The sequence below is a fragment of the Eretmochelys imbricata genome, chromosome 7 (genome assembly GCF_965152235.1).
Source record: "Eretmochelys imbricata isolate rEreImb1 chromosome 7, rEreImb1.hap1, whole genome shotgun sequence".
Taxonomy (NCBI): domain Eukaryota; kingdom Metazoa; phylum Chordata; order Testudines; family Cheloniidae; genus Eretmochelys; species Eretmochelys imbricata.
The window spans coordinates 20,420,838-20,442,974 of record NC_135578.1 but is presented as its reverse complement, the minus strand read 5'-3'; the positions used below and the strand labels follow the sequence as shown (position 1 = coordinate 20,442,974).

The window sequence follows — 22,137 nt, the reverse complement described above, 5'->3', positions numbered from 1 at the left end:
TTAACCCTAGAGGACATCGGTCACAAGTAACTACAGTGTGACCCCAGGATGGATCACAAAGAGCAGACATGCTGCTAAACATCTCAGTCCCAATCTACACGCAGTGTTTAGCACTGTGTTTGCTCCCAGTATGCCTCAATGAAATTTTTAAACCTGGTAAAAGGTTAACAAAAAGTTTTTAAAAATGAAGAATTTCACAGGAACTGCCCTCCCCGCACCAGCCTTTTCTTGAAAAGGTTTAATTTTTTGCCATTTTTCCAAAGCCTTTTTAAAAACAAAACAAAACCGGTTATAGAAGTTTTTCATTTACTGGATTTGGTAAGCCATTTACTGAAAAACCTGGGTTTGGCAAATGGAAAACATCAAGCACCATTTTGATAATGGTTCTGATTAAAAATACAGTGTAAACAAAGTCCCAAAAAATACAAAAACGAGTGTTTGGCATCCTGTGAAACAGAAAAAGCTTTGAAGTTTTAAATGTTTCAGGTTTCCAGTCTTCAGCCAGCTTCAGTACACTTGTAGTGCCCACAGGCCCCAACCAGGGCCCAAATTTAAGAGCGAAACGGAGTCTCGAGTTCCAAGTTTATTCATATCCCCAGCTTCAAGCTGTACCTCCCAGACAGGCTGCCAATTGTGCTGCAGATACTTGCCCATTCAGAACTAGGCTTAGATCACAAACTCCTTTCACCGGGTTCCAATCATCATGCACCGACTGAGCAACTGGCTGGTTTTTGTCTTCTCACTGCGTACATCTACACTGCTGTTAGGAGGTGTGACTGGAGTCTGTGTAGACATAACCAAGCTAGCTTTGATTGAGCTAGCTCTTTAAAAACAGCAGTAAAGCCATGGCAGCACAGGTCATTCCCCTGAGCGTGTACCCAGGATCCTGGGTGGGCTTATACGGGCCTGTGCCACTGTAGCTTCACAGCTATTTTTAGTGAGCTAGCTTGAGTTCACCTACACATGCTGCAATCACACCATCAGACTACCTTGTAGACTTGTCCATTGAGCAAGGACCTCTGGAGCGAATGGCAGAGTGGAGGGTGTCCGTACGTCTCATGGGGCAGCAATGGGGGAGCTGATAGACTAAGGCTCCTTGATCAGGACAAGTGGAGGGGGAAAGTCTGCAGCAGAGAAGAATGATGGGGGGATTAGATAGCTGCTTTCAACTACCTGAAAGGGGGTTCCAAAGAGGATGGATCTAGACTGTTCTCAGTGGTAGCAGATGATAGAACACGGAGTAATGGTCTCAAGGTGCAGTGGGGGAGGTTTAAGCTGGATGTAAGGAAAAACTTTTTCACTAGGAGGGTGGTGAAGCACTGGAATGGGTTACCTAGGGAGGTGGTGGAATCTCCTTCCTTAGAGGTTTTTAAGGTCAGGCTTGACAAAGCCCTGGCTGGGATGATTTAGTTGGTGCTGGTCCTGCTTTGAGTAGAGGGTTGGACTAGATGACCTCCTGAGGTCTCTTCCAACCCTAATCTTCTGTGAAGGTTTTATAAACTTGAATTAATAGGCAAGGGGTAAAAAAAAGTTACCAAATAAAATAGGCAAGGAAGTGTCACCAAGTAACAGATAACAGCAGCCAACAGAACAACAAAAGTTACTGGGGAGACAGGCAAATGTGCATAGTTATTTCTACCAAATCCAATAAAATAACGAACTAGCAAGACATTTGCTGATCACCCTCACCACTTCTTTCCTCCTGCCTTCCCCTCTACCTCCTACCCCCCACTTCTTTTAAATTGTAAGATCTTCAGGGCCTGGATAGTCTCTCCACACCTGTGTAGCGCTTGGCACATTTTAACCACTATTGTAGTAAGAACTCAGAACAAATCTGCACAGTTTAGTGCCTGTTACATTCCACCCACAATGAGACCAACCATACCTCCTTCTTCTGCAGTCCGTTGCTTTGATTACTGCTATGCCGCCCATGGGGGATGATGGCTAGATGAGAGTGGGAACAAGTACTAGTTCTTTCATTTACCTGGAATGCTTTGCCTTCTGGAGACGAGGGCTGTGTCCAGTCCACTTGAGTCTTTGCTCCCCTTCGAGTAAGGGCCATCATCTTCCGAGGAAGAAAAAATAAACAGAAGCTAAGATTATACTGAAAGCAAAAGCTACTTTTAAAAGTTAATCCGTGACCATTTTTATAGATAGTGTCTCATCCCAGGTCCTGGCTTCAGGTGAGAAAACGTTTTATTAACCACAGGACCACTTCACAATCTAAATTGGCACTATAGCCTTTTGGGGAGGGAGGGAAAGAAGAGACAAGTGGGGTGATAATACACACGGATTTATTTCTCTGGGAGCTAATCCTTTAGGAGAGAGCAAATTCCCTTAGTCCTGTAATCATGTGGAACAGCAGAGATGAGGAAAAGCTGTAACATCAGTCTCAAGTTTTAAGCCTGTCATCATGCTTGTGAAGAAACGCCTGGTCTTTGGAAATGGAGTAATACATCAGGATACTTAACAGGGCACTAAATCACCATACTTGAATTAAATTGCCTATGCTTAAGAGATCCTGTTCTTTTAAAGTCACATTTCCTTGCTATAGCTTCAGCTACTGTACAGTAGAGAAACCACATTCTCTTAAAAAAAGGGGGGGGGGAGAGGCTTAAAAATGCAGGAATAGAAGAAAATGGTATTAGAAAGAGAATTGTCTGACATCAATTTAAATCCAAATGTAAGTATTAAGTATGATCTATGTATTCCTACTGGAAGATGCATATAGTTAATTCATGGGGAAATCAGGATACTGAAAAAAAAAAGTGGGATGGGGGAAAGGTTTTTAAATCGACTGAGCCAAATATGACAATCATTAAGTCTTCAGGACAGGTTAAAGCAAAGTGAATGTCAAGGAACTTAGGAATGCAGTGATTGGTATTCCACAGTACCTTTATCTGATTTCTATAATCTACAACAAAGAAAGACTTAAAAATAATTCTCTCTATAACATGGATATTTATTAAGTTTCTAATCACTGCAGTATCCACTGTGGATGGGTTTCCAATCATTTAGGATGGAAGAACTGATTAGATAAAGACTCAAGCTGAACTATCACTCAGAACTGTAAAGGCTAAAAATTGTAAGGTTCTTGTTTAGTTTGAATTGAATAAACACTCCTATTCATTCCACTACCACACATATATGAAGTGCTTTAGTAACTGGGCACTTTATAAAATGCTGAACTTTGCAGATCAATACATTGTCAGTAAATCTTGGTTTAGAAAGCTAGGGAGACTATACTAAAGCAATGCATGATCAGATAAACCTGATTCCCATTCACTGCATTCCTGGAGTGTCCTGAAACTCTTATCTTCAATAGCTGTAAAGATTACAAAATTTAGTTAAAATAAAAATCTGGAGAACACTCTCTCCTATTTGCCCTCCCCCTCCCCCAGTAAATTTATGTTTGGGTCAGAGACAACAGGAGTTTTGCCTCTCTACTAAACTAAAGGACCCAATTTACACTCCATTTAACTCCACCAAAAGACAATAAGCTTGTAACTCGCTGAAAACGGTGGGCTTCTATTGGGTACAAATCAGGACAGATTTTGGCCTGACGTGAGCAAATAAAAATGCTTGGTTAGCTCCTGCTGCTACCATCCTATTATTATTATTATGAATGAGGGTCTACGCTCTTCCTGCTTGACCATGTCATCAAGTGCCAGGAACCCAGCAAGCACAGGCACTCAAGGTTTCCAGCCCGCCTGAAGCAGTCTTGGAGCTAGACAGACAGCAACCAATTGCCTTGCCAATCTACACATTCACCACTGGTGCAATATGTAGCGATGATCTCTAAAATGGAGAGCAAGGCACTTCCTTTAAAAATAACTAAAAGGAGTGGAGCAGGTAAGGTCTCTACAGAATGAAACCACACTGTGTGAAATCTCCCTTCCAAGATCTGACAGCCCAACACCAGCAGTCTAGACCAGCATTGAAACAGGCTGCACTTGTACAGATAATTAGAGCAATCATCAGGCCAAGCCACTGATTAGTGATAGGAGCTTGTATAGCTTGGCCCCAATTCTAGGATCAAAGAAGGCGTGAAAGTTAATTTGCATTTATAATGAAAACAATCCCGTAGGTGATGCAGAAGTGGGGGGCAGGGCTTAATACTCTGGATATAGTTATATCTGGGCTTAATACTCTGGATATAGGTTTAATTTACTAAGGACAGTTTAGCTGCAGCACCTGGTTTAAAAAAAAAAAAAGGAAGTCACTTCCTTGCCACCAATAGGTCCTTGATGGGGAACCCATAAGCACCAGGAGACCTTGTACTGTGGTGACCTCAGCCATGAAGGTCATTACTATGATAGGAACCACCTGCCTTAGAGGGGCGCCCCTAACTTTTACTCTATGCCTCGCAGTGTCACTGAAAGGGACAGCTAAGGAGAGCATAAAAGAATTCCGTGCTTCACAGTGAAGCTCAAAATGCATCAACATACAGTCCAAACTGCCCCTCCAGCTTCGGTCCCTCAGTCACTGATTGAGGCACCACTTTCCTTTGGGCAGGGGCAGATCCTTGCATGCAGTGCAAACTCGTACTGCCAGGGACCCCAGCTGCTCCCCAGACACATCTCCCAGCCCTGACCTCAAACTCTAGGCCTGCTGTGTCCCTGCAGCAGCAGCAGATACCAGCTGCTGGGCCCCATGCAGTCTCTTCTCAGACAGCGTCACTACCATCCAGTGGGAGGAACAGGAAGTAGAAGTGGGATCTCCTGCCAGCCCTCTAGCCAATGGGACTCTACGGGGATGGAGAGGCCACCTCCCCTTGTTTGCCTACCTCTTAACTAATCAGGGCTCTGGGAGCAAGCCAATCTTCACAGCACTGCTGCCACCATGTAGAGTGGGGGCTCCACACTACAAACTGACATGAAACTCCGGGTCTTCTCCATCCCCTAGAGGTCAGGGGAGGGAAAGTGTGGGCCTCGTAACTGAAGAAAGATTTCTGGAATAGCAGCACAGGGCCACCTCCTTTCTTTAAGTAACCACTTCGAGAACTGCTGACTAAGCCATATAGAGCGCAAGGGACTGATGCCGAGGCTCATACAGCTGAGACCGTATTAGTCAAAATTAGATGAATCCAAAAGCAAGAGAATGCTACTTTGATCATGTGAACACCCAGCCTTCTGAATAAAACACTGTCATGACGACAACGTGCAGGACTTGGGGCACTTCCCTTGATCACCATATCCTCAGTCATACAGTAAGCAAGCCATCAGCTAAGTTTCAAACAGGATTTCTGCTTCAGCAACTGTAGTCAGAACAGTTAGCAGCACAGAGCTCTGCCATGCTTGGAGCACAAGAGATCAATATCACGCCATTAGGAAATGGCATCTTTGGGTCTGAGGCCGTCAATTAATCCAGAATGACAGCAAGCCATTTGCATTATGAACTTGCCAAGAGGGGGGAAAAAAGTTAACATGAAGGATAGTGTAAACTACCCTGACAGAGACACACAAGGTGCTACCCTTGAGGCAAAATGCTATATAGCAAATGCAAAGCCAACATTACTGGGAAACCACAGAAGAGGATCTGAAGCCAGCTCAATAATCTGATGGCAAAGTACAGCAGTCAACCATCTGCTTCACATAAACAAACCACCCCAGACTAGTTAACCACCAGAGTGCTTCTATGCTTAATTTCCCTGCAGTAGCCCAAATAAACAGTGAATGTGAAGTCTCATGTCCGTAGCTGCTATCCTTCCCCATCCCAAAAGTGCTATAGCTGTTGGCAAACAAATAGGCTTTCCATTTTAGGAAGCAACCCAAAGTAGCTAAATTTCCCTCATGTTAATGGCAGCCACCGTCAACAGCTAAGCAGCTAGGACAAGTAATGAAGTTCCATTCAATGTTCATGATTTGACATGCAAAAGGGATGCCTGTCAACAAAATCCTCTGGTATTTCATCGACAGCCAGATCAGCTGGCAAATAATTAGCACCAAGATTCCCCTCCCTCAGGTGTTCTTTCCTCCAAAACAGTTCATTATGCTAAAATGTTTGGTTTTGCTCATTATCTGGCTAAAATGTCTACGCAGTCGAGGAAGCTGCCACAGGAGGCCTGTCGAAGTGTGAATTGGCTTTTGCTTGTGTTAGATTCCCCACTGAGCAGCCCTTTGTTCATTTTCAGCCGATTTCCTGCTCTGCCACTCAAACTGGCATTAACAGAGTTGTTAAAGTTTTAATGTTCTGTGCTTAGGAATCTCCACTCTTCTTATCGCTGTTCCCTTACACAAAACATATTCCTAAGAGGCTCCAGTAAGCACGACAACCAGTTCATTGGCATACATGGTACTGCCAACCCCAAGTGTTCAAAATTCATGAGTCCCCGCTCCCTCCCCCACCCAAATAATGAAACTGACTTACAAACGAGGTGTGGATATTAGCCAATAAAAAGAACCCAATATATTCCTTTCTGCTATTGGACCCTTTGGGGTTCACCTCTTCAAGCTTTTCACAACCAAGACACTAGAAACTCATCAAAAAAAGAAAAGTTGAGATTCTCAACTTGTCACATGAATTCAAGGGCTGGGGTTTTAAAAAGCAACAGGTATCACAAGACCGGTGATAAAGTCACGTGCAGTGCTGCTGTCTCTCGTGTTTTTCTACTAGGATCTGTGCCAATTAAAAGGGTTCTACTCAATTCTTAGATGCCTTTTCCAAATTTCAGTTCCAATATTAACCCAGGACAACCTCCCACACCTTCTCTCCATGGCATGGCACAGCACTGGTGTTCTGCTGCAGCGTGGCTATGCTTTTATACCAGGAGCGCACATGCAGTAAGCAGCAAAACAAGAACGGTGACAAAACCACATGGAAGTTACCACTAGGGAGATGAGAAAGGAGACAGGAGCAGGGTCCTCAGGAAGCAGAAGCATCAGAATCAGGAGTCAGTTCTCAGGCCCTGGGGAGGCTACAGTGCTTACCACAGTGGGTCGCCGGCTAATGGTACGGTTGACTCAGCATGGCGTGTGCCCAGACATCACATGCTCACTAGCACTTAGATAGAGCATTTTGTCCTGCTAGGCTGGCAAATGGCGTCTGCCTGGTCTCAGCACACCAATTTAGACCACATCTATCTAGCCAGCTTGGCTTGTGCTCCTACCTCCCAGGTCTGTGCCTAGGATATCACAGCAGCTGCACGTACTACTGCAGGCTCTCCCCAAGCATCTCCTCGGGGCACGATCCCACGCTGAGGCAGTGTGGGATAGCTACTGAAGTTTTCCCAGAATGCACAGGCGCAAACATAGTTAAGCAGCATGGCAGGTGTGGATGCACAAACACATCCGCAGAAAAGTTGCAGCAGGGCACAGCTCAAGAATTTATCTTCATACATAGATGAGACAAGAATGGAGGTCATGGTTGTGCTTATATGGACAAGACCAAAGTGCCACCCCGTTTCTCCTTAGAACAGTGGTGCTTCTCGCTTCCCAGCAGGTTTCTCTCCATAGTCCCTGGAATCTGCTCCTTGTGATGGCATCATAGAGGGAGACGTGGGGTGGAAGAATGATGCTAAATTTCCCACATGCAGAGATATCTCACAGACAGGTGCTGCCCAGCCAGACTGCATATTGGGAATTTGAGCGAGGTCTGAGAATCCTAAAATTAAGTTAATTTACTGTTTATTTTTAAGGAAAAAAAAACAAAGTATCAGGACACAAAGATCTTTCTAATTATGTATTTTTTCATGGTAGAAACACACACAAAAATCTCGACAGCACCCCTTTAAACTTTTCCCGGCTCTAAATGCTCTCATGACATATCACCAGATGAGGTCTATTTCACTTCGTGAGGTCAGTGGAAATATGACCACTGAGTGCAAAGTCTCAGGATACCAGGAAATCTATCACAGGGTGACTGAAGAATGAGATGCCATGGTAACACACTCCACAGAGCTGCAAGGAAACCTGATTGAACATCTATAGGTTTTCAGTGGAAATTCAAAGATTGAACATTTGCTGAAAATTCTGAACGTCTGTGTTGCTGCAATCAATCAAGTAGCCTTCACAAGCGGAGTTGCCTTGAGATCGAAGACCTGCGATGCATTTATTAATGTGACAGCTCAAAGAGGGAGGAGATCGCTCAGAGATTGCTTACAGACTATGGAGCCTTTCATACCCTAAGGCTGCAGTTCAGTAAGGTATACGAGCAGGTGTCTGCCTTTCAGCATGAGAGTTCTATTCCATTTAATGGGACTACTCACACGGAAAGTTAGGCACCTGCTTAAGTACCTTGCTGAATTCAGGCTTAAGTCACGAGTTAAAATCTTGCCCAGTTTAGTAGGGATCAAAAGAGGTTCCTATGATACAGCTGTTTGGTGGTCTATGTGAAAGAAACTAGTAATCTTGATCCAAGTTACTAATGAATATTAATTACTATTAAATATTCCTGCTAACCTCACTCCCTCCTCTCTCCGAGCTCTGTCACAGTTGTCACTGGCTGTCAATGGCAGCCAGTCCAAGGATGGTTGAGCCATAGAGACAGAGCAATCTCATCCTACTAGAGGGGTTCCCTTCAGTTCACAGCTGGGGCACATCATCCAGGCAACATGGGGCAGCATGCTGTGCTGTTTTCTGTTCCTGGGACTTCAGTCTCCAGAGCTGCCAGGCTGTTGGCTTTAATGATCGTTAAACTCATGCCAAGTTGTAACAACAGAAGCCCCACAACCAGTAAATGCAGTTGGGTTCCAGATCACAAGGTACCTCCTGGCACCCACACAGTGGATACTGGAAAGTAAAGTAATTTCCTTGTTGCTGGCAGTCTAACCCACTCTTCATCCTTGAGAATTTGGATTACACATTCTAGGCCTAAGACAAAAGTATGTAAACATGGAAATCCAAGGCCAGAGTTTTAGTTTATCAGTAGGGCCCTACAAAATTCACGGCCATGAAAAACATGTCACAGACCATAAAATCTGGTCTCCCCCCATGAAATCTGGTCACGTATGTGTCCTTTTACCCTATACTATATAGATTTCATGGGGGTAAGACCAGTGTTTTTCAAATTGGGGGTCCTTACCCAAAAGGGAGTTGCAGAGGGGTCACAAGATTATTTTAGGGAGGTTGTGGTATTGCCATCCTTACTTCTTGCACCGCCCTCAGAGTTGGGCAGCTGGAGAGCAGCAGCTGTTGGCTGAGTGTCCAGCTCTGAAAGCAGCACCCTGCCAGTAGGTGCGCAGAAGTAAGGATGGCAATACCATACCATGCCACCCTTACTTCTGCACTGCTGTCTTCAGAGCTGGGCAGCTGCTGACTAAGGGCTCAGCTCTGAAGCCAGCAGCAGCGCAGAAGGGTGGCGATACCATACCGTGCCCTCCTTACTTCTGCGCTTCTGGGTGGGAGCCCAGCTCTGTCTTCAGAGCTGGGCTCCCAGCCAGCAGCGCAGAAGTAAGGGTTGCAGTTCTGCAACCCCCCCACAACTTCTTTTTGGGTCAGGACCCCTACAATACACCACCATGAAATTTTAGATTTAAATATCTGAAATCATGAAATTTACAACTTTTAAAATCCCATGGTTGTGAAATTCACCAAAATGGGCCATGAATTTGGTAGGACCCTATCTATCAGTATAAGGTAGGATGCAGAGGTCAAGACAGAACGTCATGCAAAAAACAGTGTCATTCAAATTTAAGCAGATAGATAGTAAGTTCAGTAAGTCAATACCCATCCACCACCCACAGAAGGCAGGCCCACCCATCCCCATGTTTGATGGGACGGAGTACCCGAGAATTATGGCAGGTGTTCCTACATCTCTATCACCTCACTTTCTTCTATGGCAACAGAAACCAACCTGCTTCTAAAAACTGCTGTGAGAGACAGGGGAGGTGAATCAATATCTTTTATTGGACCAACTTCTGTTGGTGGAGACACAAGCTTTCAAGGTCTGAAGAAGAGCTCAGTGTAAGTTTGAAAGCTTCTCTCTCTCTCTCTCTCCACCAACAGAATTTGGTCTCGTAAAAGATATTCCTCACTCATTTTGGCTCTCTAATATACTGGGCCCAACGTGGCCTTAACACAGCATTATGTCAATAGACAATCACCTGTTCAGACAGCAAGAATCTATTTAGGAAGGACTATAACTGAAAGAACAAATGGCACATCACACGGCGTATCTGTGAGCAGGTATGTCTAAAATCCTTGTTGGAAAGCCACCTATTTTTAAAAGAACCCTGCGGAGAGCAGCTGTGAATGGCAGAGTCTGATGCAGCTGTGAGTCAGAGAGATATGCAGTTAAATTGTTCACTGTCTTCTTATTCTTTACTGGAGTCTTTTCCACTCCCTGATAAGGGAGATTCTGCTGTTTTGCATCATAATACAGAATTTATTAGCCAGAAAACCAGGGTCCATGACTGTGAAGCACCACCGTGCTTCTCCCCCTGCCTCCCCTTTTCATATTCAGAACTTATTGCCGTCAACTCATGTACATGGGTCCAGGCCTAAGTGTTGCTAGGGTGTTGCAAAGGAGGACTTGCAGGTGCCCAGAACATACCTCTCGCCTGCTGCTAAAGGGCACAGAACTACAGAGCAAGTTTGCTTACTGTACAAACACAGTTTGTTACCTACATGCTGGTCATGTCAAATATGCAATAAAAATTTACTGCTACCTTCTCTCCAAATAGCCAGTGTCTCCCCTCTCTGTGTCTTCAGCCTTCCTAGCTGAAGATCTTTTGGTCTGCAATATCTTGGGGTGTAGGCAGTAGGGGATGAGAATGAAAATCCAAAGTAAGGGGGATATCAATCCAATCAACTTAGTACATGAGGGGAAAATGGATCTGCATTATGAAGGTCTCCTTGCCAGTCTTTTTCAAATCCAATGGATTGTTGCAGTGATAGCTGCCAAGTTCAGATTTGAACTCCCTCAAAGATTACGAGCTGGGGAATCGTTTTGATCACACAAACACACAAGCTTTACACCCAGGTTAGCAAAGAAGATGAATTATGCCACACACCAGTCATAATGGTTAAATAGTGTACAGAAAGGGTGATCCATTGATTAGCATGCTGGCCTCAGACGCAGGAGAGCAGGCTTCAGTTCTCTACTTTGCCACAAGCTTCCCGTGCAACCTTAGGCAAGTCAATTAGTCTTTCTGTGCCTCAGTTCCCCATCTGTAACATGCGCCTTGTAGGGAAGAACGCCACTGTGAGGAGAAGTACATTAAAGAAGTACATGATAGTAGGGATTATATGTATGTTGGATGGATGGAAAACACTCGAGACCACCCCAGTCCATTGCCCTGCTAATGCAGAATTGTTTCCTGATGTATATTTTCTATTAATTTGTGCCTTCTAGATTTAAATCATGTCCTAAATAATGGAACTTCCACAACTTCCCTCAAGAAACTGTTCTCAATCCAAAACGGACCTGTGCCCAAATAGCAGGTGTTTGATCTGCTAAAAAATTCGAGACAAAGCATCCAACAAATAGTCTCAAACAAACAAAGAGCTGGTCTCAAAACAGCATTTTCCATGAAAAACAAAAATAAACCCACATCACAAAAATCTTGTTCAGAGTGTAGAAAATGAAATTATTCAAAATGAGCCTGTGGATTTCTTTTGCAAAAGGTCATTTTTCATTGAAACATTCCCTCGCTCCCCACCCAAATGTATCTTCTCTACCAAAAGATATCAAAGAACACACAAACATGCATGTTCTCACACAAAATTCCCACAAATCTCAGGCTGTTTGGCAGTGGACTCTCAGGGTATGTCTACACAGCAATCAGAAGGAAGACTGCAGCATGTATACTTTAAACAAAAAAGTCTGCATCAGGGGAGTCTTCCTATGGACTTCAGTCAGCTTTGGATCAGAGCCCCTAACTACAGCTGAGCAGATTTCCACTGTCAGGAAGCTTTCCCCAGTACTCAGCACCTAAATTCCTCTCTAAATTCCTGGTTTTGCTATCCTGTCTCCAGCTCCCTGTGCCTGGTCAATTACAAAGTCAAACCGAAGTTGATTTTTTTTGTTGTACATTTAAAAAAAACAGCACAAGTCAACAGCAATAAATTTACAGAATTCTTATTCCAGGCTCCTGTTGAGGTTTTAAATGGAAGATTCACTTTTACTTTGGGCTATTGAAGCACTCTCTTTTTATTATTCTCAATATTTTGCTCATTGTGCCAGGAAAAAAAAATGGTTAAAAATGTGTTTTGCATTTTTATTCTCTAGGAAACTGGCTGGAAGCATTTAGAACTGCACAGGGCTATCTCAACCTCCACACAGGTAAACTTCACCAAACGCACATACATTTATATCCAGGAAGCACCTGCGCTTTCAAAAGCCGTGGGCAGGTGTTTATCAGCACGATGCTCCCGTTGGGAGCTGCTCAGACCTGAATGCGGCTTTGAAAGTGTTCTTCTTCCCCTCTTTTGCATTCAAGATATTCTTAAAATTGCCATCCTAGCAACTCTGCGTTTCAGCCTGAGCAATTTCAAAGTTATTTCTATGTTAAATGAACATTATATTTACTGACCGATTCAATGGCAATATCTTAAACATGGGCTTAAACTTTCCCACTTAGCCTGTGATAAACCCTCATGTGCCAGGTATTCAGGAGATAACAGAGAAGAGAGATGAGGGACTAGGTGGGGAGGCAAAGGATCTTTTCTCTTTTGGCTTCCCTGTTAAAAACTAACAAACAAAACAAAAAGCTGCACACAAATGTTTTCTCATGACAGCATAACCAAGAAAGGTGCAATACCATCTACTGAGTGCAAAACTTCTACTTGGTTCCTGAGAAATAGACCAAAGATATGAATATACCAGCAGAGTGTTCAGTTTGTAGAATTTGCAGTGGGATGGTGGTGGTGGGGTGTCAGTCTGTCCCTCGTGGAAAACTCCAGGGTTACCTTCCCCTGGGAAAACGTCTTGATAACGCCTGACATTTGGTGAATTCCAGAGTCCGTTTACTCTTCATAAGCATTTTTGAGGCTTAGGGATGAGTAATCTCTGGCAGCAGTGATCCAGCAGTAATCAGAGGGGAGGGAGACTCCAGAGGCAGAGAAAAAAAAATTAAAAATCAAATCTCTCTCTCTCTATCCCCCTCTCCCCTCAAATCTTTTCTTCAATTTGGTGGTGGGACTTTAACTAGGGATTCTGACAGGATCTTCCAGAGCATTTTTGGAGCCATCTGAAAGGGGTTTCTCCTCCCCACCTCACAAAAGCCATCGTTCAGCACACAGCCAGGCTGTGCGCTACATTGTAAAGCCACTCTCTCCCTTTCCTCCTTCACTGCATCCCAGCTACACAACCACCGGCCACCCGAGTGTCCTCTCACTGTCTTTTCCATGCGCTCACTACATCTCGAGGCCACTCAGCCCTCTGTCTGCTATGCCTCCAACCCTACCATCCCTCCAGTCCCTTCTGAAAACATGCTTCTTCCAAAAAGCGTAGCGGGCCCTAGTTGTCTTCTCAAAAGGAAAATTCATTCATTGTGTGACAAAATGCTAGCTTCCTAGAGATCCCCTGAGCAGCTTACTTAATGCTCCAGTAAAGGATCTACATTTTAAACAGAATGACTAGCCCTTTATTATTATTATTAAAGCTGCGAGTGTCACAGAAGTCAGGGATTCCAGGACATTCCAGGACCTCTGACTTCTGCATGGCCGGTGCAGCTCTGGGCCAGCCACACCGGCCACTGCTGGGGCAGTCTCGGGCCACTGTGGCCCCCTCCCCCTACAGCAGCAGCAGGAGTTTGGGTGTGGGAGGGGGTGAGGGCTCTGGGTGGCGCTTACCTCGGGGGGGCTCCCTGAAAGTGGCAACACATCCCTCCCTCCCTCAGCTTCTAGGAAGAGACCGTGCAGTGCCTCCACCCGCAGACTGCACCCCCATAGCTCCCATTGGCTGCGGTTCATAGCCAATGAGAGCTGCGGAGCCGGCGCTCGGGGCAGAGGCAGCGCGCAGACCACCAAGGAGCCGACGGAGGGGCACATCGGCCCATCTGGGGAGCCAAAGGGAGCTGGGTTAGGGTAGGGAGCCTGCCAGGCCTGCCAACACCCTCTCCCCCATCCTCCCCCCGAGTCAGGGGTATATAGTACAAGTCATGGACATCACAGGCCCTGAATTTTTGTTTACTGACCGTGACCCATCCATGACTTTTACTAAAAATACCCATGACTAAAATGTAGCCTTAACTATTATTATTGTTCTTAGCAGCAAGACCTTGTATTGCACATTATTGGAAAAATGTGACCTCTCCTGCGCAATCGTGGTATAGTAAAATACGGACTGTCCTTGTAATGGAAAAAACTTTCATACCAAGTAGATACACAGGAGAAGCGGCAAAAAGAGAATAAGTACTTAGGCCTGGTCTACATGGGGGGGAAGGGGAGGGGAAAAAAATTGATCTAAGTTAGGCAACTTAAGCTACGTGAATAACGTAGCTGAAGTCGATGTACTTAGATCTACTCACCATGGTGTCTTCACTGTGGTGAGTCAACTGCTGACGCTCCCCCGTCGACTCCACCTGCACCTCTTGCCCTGGTGGAGTACTGGAGTCGATGGGAACACGCTCAGGGCATCGATTTATTGCGTTTAGTCTAGACATGATAAAATCCCGCTGCCTGCCGATCCGGTGGGTTGTATAGACATATCCTTAGAAAGCTGGTCACCCTTTTTAGCATACTCTGAGGGGGAGGGCTCCCCAGCCAGCAAGCCAGAATCCTTAGCCACGTTCTTTGAACATTAACCCTGATCTTGACCAAGTAATAAGCAACGTACAATGTAGCATGTCAACATTGTATTGCAACTTGCCTTAACAAAAAGTTTCAAAATAAAAACATGCCATACGACCAACAAAATCTCTTCCAATTATCACTTCTCAAACATCTGCTTTTCTTGCATCCCATCTCCTATCCTTAGTTCATTTAGGTTTTAAGCTCTTGGGGTTGGGGGAGGGGGGAAAAGAGAGCCATCTTACTTGTCTGTAAAGCACTTGCTTTTGTTGAGCAACAAGTAACCCCATCACAGAAGACCACTGAAGTCTCAAATTTGTAACTCTAATGCCTTCTGTATGATGGCAGTTCCTATTAGGAGTATAGGAAAATGTCCCAGTTACTGCAAATACCTATGGCAACAATCGTAGAGATTTTAAAGGCATATACACCATCTATTTGTGCAATCGCTTCTTTCGGCACCTGAGCCACAGAGATACAGTCTGTGTGTCCCAGTGCACTCCAGAAGCAGGTTGTTTCTTATTAGTTCCCTTTCCCCAATACACACAGCATTCATTCAGTTTTCCCCCTTCTTTCTTCTCATGTCTTTATCCATTCTCTTATGAACCTTAATAAGGCATGTCAATTTCATACCCACTTGCTGCTTTATTCACAGCAAGGAGGTCTATAAAAGACAATAGCTATTGTTCAACTAAAACACTACATACCTGCTTTGTGAATTTGTTCCTTTTTAAAGAAATAAAAGTTGACTTTTAAAAAGGCACATTTCATTCAATACCATTTTAAGCAGCCATTTGAAATCATGACTGATGTAATGACTTTGGAAATTATTATTTGTATTGCAGTAGTACTTAGCACAATAGTCCATAACGAGGGTTCCTATCAAAAGAAGTGGGATTCTGATGGATATGACATTGTTGAGAAATCAGAAGGGCAATTATTCTCTACCGCTTGCTTTCCACAAAGGTATAAAGCCAGTGGAACAAAAGTATAGGACTAGCATTCAACACAAATAATTTCTGCTGTTCAGGGAAAAGTGGGAGGGGAAATTCAGTACGCTCTGTACTTGTGTGCACAGAGCCCATTTACTCTGGGTCTGCACAGAGTCCAGGCTTTGGCTCAATGTCTAACTAGTAAGGGTTGGATTTAACGCCCATTGGCTTCAATAGGATTTTGATCAGACTTCAAGGACCTGATCCAAAGCCCACTGAAATCACCGGGTGCTGAACCAGGCTGTAAACACGCAGGTTTAACGTCACCCTTATCTTTATGCTTTTATGGAAAGCAATTTATAGATAAAGGGAAGTTACAGAAGACATGTCATCTTTGAGTATTTGCAGTCACTCTGCCGTTAGCCTTATAACAACAGACACTGCTAAGAGTTATAGCCATACAGAAATGCATTGCCGGTCATCTATTATTGGTTTGGAGTCCAAACTAATGTCATCTATGGAACCAGGCTACCTGGGGAATGCATAATACACAGTTTCTAAAAAACAAACGAACAGTCATTAATTTCCACTCAATGTATATTAAAAGAGAAGAATTACTTAAAAAGGTGACTGCAGAGAATTTTATTAAATTGAGCTGGTTATCTATTTTGCTCTTCTAATGGGGTTTTCACTCTTAACGTTTTTCTTCAAAAACGGATTGTGTTTTTTTCCTGCTTGTTTTGGTTCTTTTAACTTGAGAAAAAACAGGAATGGCTGTTTCTGCTAGAGGACCTGCTGAGTGTGTCAGATCACATTTATTATGAGCCCTCCCACCCGGACTGAAAGAGTAAGCCTACTTTAACATTTTGGAGATGGGATGGCTTTGTTAATTTGTCCTTAACGTTAAACAGATATTAACAAACAAAACATACACCCCTTCCACACAAAGTGTCCAACTAACTATACCTTCCCTGCCAAATTGCTTGGTTTTCACTCTAAGATCTTGCCATGTTACTATTTGACTAATTCAGTGGTTCTCAACTGGGGGAGGGGCTGAGCAGGTTTCAGGGGGGCTGCCAAGCAGGGCCAATATTAGACTCGCTGTGGCCCAGGGAGGAAAGCTGAAACCAAACCGCATGGGGCTGAAGCCCAGGGCCCTGAGCCCCATCACCCAGGGCTGAAGCCAAAGCCTGAGCAATTTAGCTTCATGGGAGCCCCTGTAGCAGGGTGTCGTAAATATAAAGGGAAGGGTAAACACCTTTAAATCCCTCCTGGCCAGAGGAAAAACCCTTTCACCTGTAAAGGGTTAAGAAGCTAGGATAACCTCGCTGGCACCTGACCAAAATGGCCAATGAGGAGACAAGATACTTTCAAAGCTGGAGGGGGGGAACAAAGGCTTCTCTCTGTCTGTGTGATGCTTTTGCCGGGACCAGAGCAGGAATGCAGGTCAGAACTCCTGTAAAGGGTTAATAAGCAATCTAGTTAGATATGCGTTAGATTCTGTTTTGTTTAAATGGCTGATAAAATAAGTTGTGCTGAATGGAAGGTCTATTCCTGTTTTTGTGTCTTTTTGTAACTTAAGGTTTTGCCTAGAGGGATTCTCTCTGTTTTGAATCTGATTACCCTGTAAGGTATTTACCATCCTGATTTTACAGAGGTGATTCTTTTACTTTTTCTTTAATTAAAATTCTTCTTTTAAGAACCTGATTGCTTTTTTCATTGTTCTTAAGATCGAAGGGTTTGGGTCTGTGTTCACCTATGCAAATTGGGGAGGATTTTTATCAAGCCTTCCCCAGGAAAGGGGGTGTAGTGCTTGGGGGGATATTTAGGGTGGGGGGGGGAGACGTTTCCAAGTGGGCACTTCCCCTGTTCTTTGTGTACCCTAGAGTTCAGAGTGGGGAAGGAACCTTGACACAGGACAATTCCCTGCTTTCTAACGCTGGCCCTCGCTTTTATATGCAGAAAACCAGTTATTGTGGCACAGGTGGGCCACGGAGTATATACAGCAAGTTGGGGGGAGGGGCCTCTGAAGGGAAAAGGTAGTGCAGGGGCTCTCAACTTCACCAGAGACAAGACCTTAACTTGGTGCTAAAAATGAAGCAGATTTTTTTTTTTTTTTTAAAACAACCCTTCCTCCACCCAAACTTGTTCAAAACCACTCTCCATCATGAAGTAGTACAGGGGTCTCAAACTCAAAATCTTCCTTAGGGCCAGTGCCAGTCCTCAAATCCTCCCAGAGGGCCAATAATGTCACTCATGCCACCTAGAACCCGCCCCCACAAAACTCCCCTCCCCAAAAAACTCTACCCCCCACCTGCCTAAGGCTCTGGGAAGGAGTTTGGGGGCTGGGGGTGTGTGGGAAGGGGGAGAGAGTGTGCAGGCTCTGGGAGGGGGTCGGGGGTGCAGCGCTGACCTGGGGCTCCAAGGCAGGGCAGGCCGGGGGGCCTCTGTGCGCTGCTGCCCCCAGGCACCACCCCCACAGCTTCCCATTGGCCGTAGGGGCACTTGGGGTGGGGACAGCGTGTGGAGGCACAGCCCCACCCCACCCCGGGGCCAGCAGCCACTGGAGTGAGCAGGCAGACGCTGCTCAGCTCCGCTGCACTGCCGGGGCCCCTAGGAGGAGCGCCTGGGGCGGCAGGTAGGGCCAAGGGGGAGACCTGGCCCCAAAACTGCTGGAGCCCCGCGGGCCACATTGGGGAAGTTCATGGGCTGCAGATGACCGGTGGGCCAGGACTTAAATACTACTTCAGGGGTCTCAAAGTGGGGGAAGGAGGGGAATCCTTCTCTCCCATTTGCAGGACACCTTTAAATAAACAGAATAGTTTCCTTTTGTGTGAGGGGCCCACACAAAACAAGTTCAGAATCGAAACCCCCCAACTCATAGTGAGATTATATACTAGGGCCCAGATTTTTAAAGGGTTTAAGGTGTTGCTGCACTCAGCATTGCAATGCCGAACTGAATTAGGAAACTAAATCTCATTTTCAAAAAGGATTTAGGCCCTTCACAGCCAAATTCCCATTGACTGTCAATGGAATTTAGACTCCTAAGTCTAAACCCCTTTTGGTTCCTAAATCAGTTAGGCATTGCAATGCTGTGCACAGTAACACCCAAACAGCTTTAAAAGTATGTAGAATTATTTAAAAAATAATAAAAGTGATGTTATGAAAGTTGTATTTTCCAGTCAATCTGGCAATTTCTCTTATTCAGCATTGCAGACTGTACTGGGGAGAATCCAACAGGATAGGAAACTGAAAGAGTGATAATACAGTCAGCCGGTGCATCTGAAGAAACTAGCTTTCAAAGTAAAAATTAAAAAGAAATAAGTTATATTGCCAGGTCGGTCTTTTGAAAGTTACCCAACTGAGTGACTAAGACAGTGAGAAATGACCAATAAAATCTAAAGCCATTTCACAGGAAGAATGTCTCTCTAGATACAACAAGATCTGTTAATCAGTAGAATAGACAGCAGTAAATCTGAGAGAGCAGGGGAATACAGGTCTTACTAGAGTCAACCACAGATCTTTACTTTCTCTTGTATTTGGGAATGGATCAAGAATGGGGATTGGATCTTGGACTTTCAGGGGAAAAAACACACACACACTCTGATAAGCAGGAGTGGAGGAAATGCTACTCTTGGTATTTCTGACCTGGATGAAGCCACAACATTTCTCGCAAAGAAATAAGTCAAATTAATGACTATTCTTTTGAGATTTAGCATCTAAACGTTATTGGGGACTGGATCCTTCAGGTGACTGGGAATGACTGTTAGTGGGCCTCTTCTGCTTGCCTGTCTAAAATGTTTTCCAGTAGAGTTAGTCAGAAAAGGAAAGTTACCACCTGTGAAATGAAAGCAATTTCTCTCTTCCTTTCCCCCGCTCCAAAACTGGTTTTAAAAAATAAAAATAGTTTTCAAAATGTTTTGTTGTCAAAACCGAAACCAAAACAAACAACCAAAAACACACACAGTCCCAACCCCCCCGAGAAAACCAAACCCAAACCCAAAAAACCTCTGACCAAACAAACAAGCCCCACAAACACCCAGAGCTTTTGGTAAATGAAAATTTTTGATAACCATTTCAGTATCTATTTGCATAAAAATGTGTTAAAACAAAAAAATAATATTGATTAGTTTTAAAGAGATCATTTTATGAAAACCCCCTCCACACACATGCACTTTGAAAGATTTTGACCAGCTCTCCCGAGCAGTGTCTTGGCTCGATCATTAAATGAGGTTAGCGCAATCAGGCTGTTACAACAGTATGCCTGCAAATTGGGCAAGTACACACAAAATTTTGGGTGGCAGAAAGAAGAGGGAAAGAACAAAGCTCTGTGTTTGTGCTACTGATAATGAGAGGCTTGAGGATCTTAAAACCCAAGCCCCAGTTAAACAGCAATCTGGCTGAAATAAAAATACATTCTTTGATCTATTTTACCTTTTGTGAACTCACTTTGGGTCCTTAAGTGCTTTGGTAAGTCTGCACCTGCTAAAGAATTACCTGTTGTATTAGGATGTCCTCCCAGGCCAAACCAAAAAATATGGGTTATTGACTTGCCATCTAGGGAAAACTTCCTCTGATTTTAAAGAAAGAGCCCCACTCTGAATCCACATATTACAGGTCTGGAAAACACATCTCATCGTAAGAATCTGAAGTAGCTCGATTTATTTTGTTTACTGATGAGAAAGTCAAGAGGTGACTTGATCGTCATCATCCTCAAGCACCTACACAGGGGAGAAAGTTAGTACACAGCTCTTTAATCTAGCAAAGAAAGACATGAGAGCTAATGGTCGGAAGCTAAAGCTACACAAATTCAGACGAGAAGCAAGACATATTTAGTTAGTTAGTTTTACAGTGAGGATAATTAGCCGTTAGAATGTTGATGGATGCTCCATTACTTGAAGTCTTGGACATCCACGTTTGAGATCAAAGCTATGCTACAGCTCAACCAGAAATTAATGGATGAGGAGTTTCTTTGGCCTGTGTTATACAAGAGGTAACACTACACAATCATAACGGTCCCTTCTGACCTTAAAATATATTAATATGAGAAAGTCATTCTGAGCGGTGCTGGTTGAAAAAAAGTTTGAAATTTGATCAACACAATGACAATTTTTTCATGAAAAGTTCTCATGGATTTCAACCAGCTCTAAATTTGAGCTCTAATTCCCACCAGAATTAAATGATGCATTAAAATCCGTCTGGAGTAGACAAGCACTGGACAGCACATTGAAGTTGTGCTAAGGTTTCGCTCCTTCTGTTACTAGAAAGTAAAGTGTGTGTGAGTTAGTAAAAGAATAGCGCTAGAGCATGGAGCTGAAATACAAATACAAGGTGGGATCTGTAGACCTCATTACGAGATGCCCAGAATATATTTTATGAGGCAGCAACTATTGGGTGGATAAAAACAGGGGGCTGCGTTGTGCTCTTAGTTACATCCATGCTACCTTGCCGAGTTCAGTGGGGTTGTCGGAGCAGAATTCAGCCAGTCTTGCCTGCTCAGATGTATACATATAAAGTACACAACGAAAAAATTCAACTTGCATGTCCCCTGAACTCTAGGAGACACTTATAGGGAACAATGTGAATTTAAGGTTGGTAATTAAAAAAGGGGGCAGCATTAAAATCATACTGCAGAGCCTTTTTACATGTACAGTATTTCTGAGAAAGAGTACGGTGCCCACATAATACAAGTGGTCCTGACAGTAAACACAGTTTTAGCTCCTGTGCTAAATTTTCAGAGTGCTATGAGGGGTTTAGCCAAGTACGGTAAAGCAATCTCAAGGAAACCTGAATTCCTTAATTCACATGTAGTGTAGAAGATATTAACCCTTGGATAGGACAGAAAACAGACCCCTTCATCCTAGTTGTCTCGTAGGCCTCACCCCACCATGTACATATCTCAGATCAATACATAGTTTGGTACAACTGGCAACCTCTGCTCCAGAAAGACCCTACAAGGGAGTAACAAGCCATGTTGAAGAAGCTCACACTGCAACCGGCTCAACACAGCCCGGTGGCAATTTTTCATGCACCAGATTCACCCCCAAGTGAAAAGACTGGTTAGGAAGGTAGTACAAGCCCAGAGAATGAAATGAAGAACCAGTATGAGAGATTAGGTTGCGCCAGGTCTGTAGCTGAGATTTATGCTAGTCCAGGTGTCCTGTGAATCGATCTTGATGTGGGGGAAGATACACAAGGTAAAATGAAACAACAAAAAACACATACTTAGATACAATGACATTTAATAAAGGTCTGGATGAGAGATACAGGCGGGGTCGGGGGAAGAAGAGAACAGATACATATAACAACAAACAAACGAAAGTGGATGCCATCAGCCCTAGCATGAAAAATCAAATGAATTATGAGGAGCAGCTATCAAGGCTGTCTGAGATACTGTTTGTTATTGTGCTGATCTTATCATTGCTACGCTATGTCTGCAACAGAGTCATGAAAATTAGGGCATTTAGGAGATCCAAGACAGTCCTGCCCAACAACAGCCTAATGCCTGGTACATATGTATGTAACACCATATA

General features: G+C 44.1%; 1 protein-coding gene across 1 annotated transcript in view; it reads right to left on the bottom strand.

Moving 5' to 3' along the window:
• Positions 1–22,137, bottom strand: part of GRIP2 (glutamate receptor interacting protein 2) — a 142,758-nt gene that overhangs the window by 75,802 nt on the left and 44,819 nt on the right. The window contains exon 3 of the mRNA XM_077821466.1: positions 1,985–2,093. Within this exon, the coding sequence (XP_077677592.1) occupies positions 1,985–2,093 (109 nt within the window). The remainder of the gene's footprint in view (positions 1–1,984; positions 2,094–22,137) is intronic.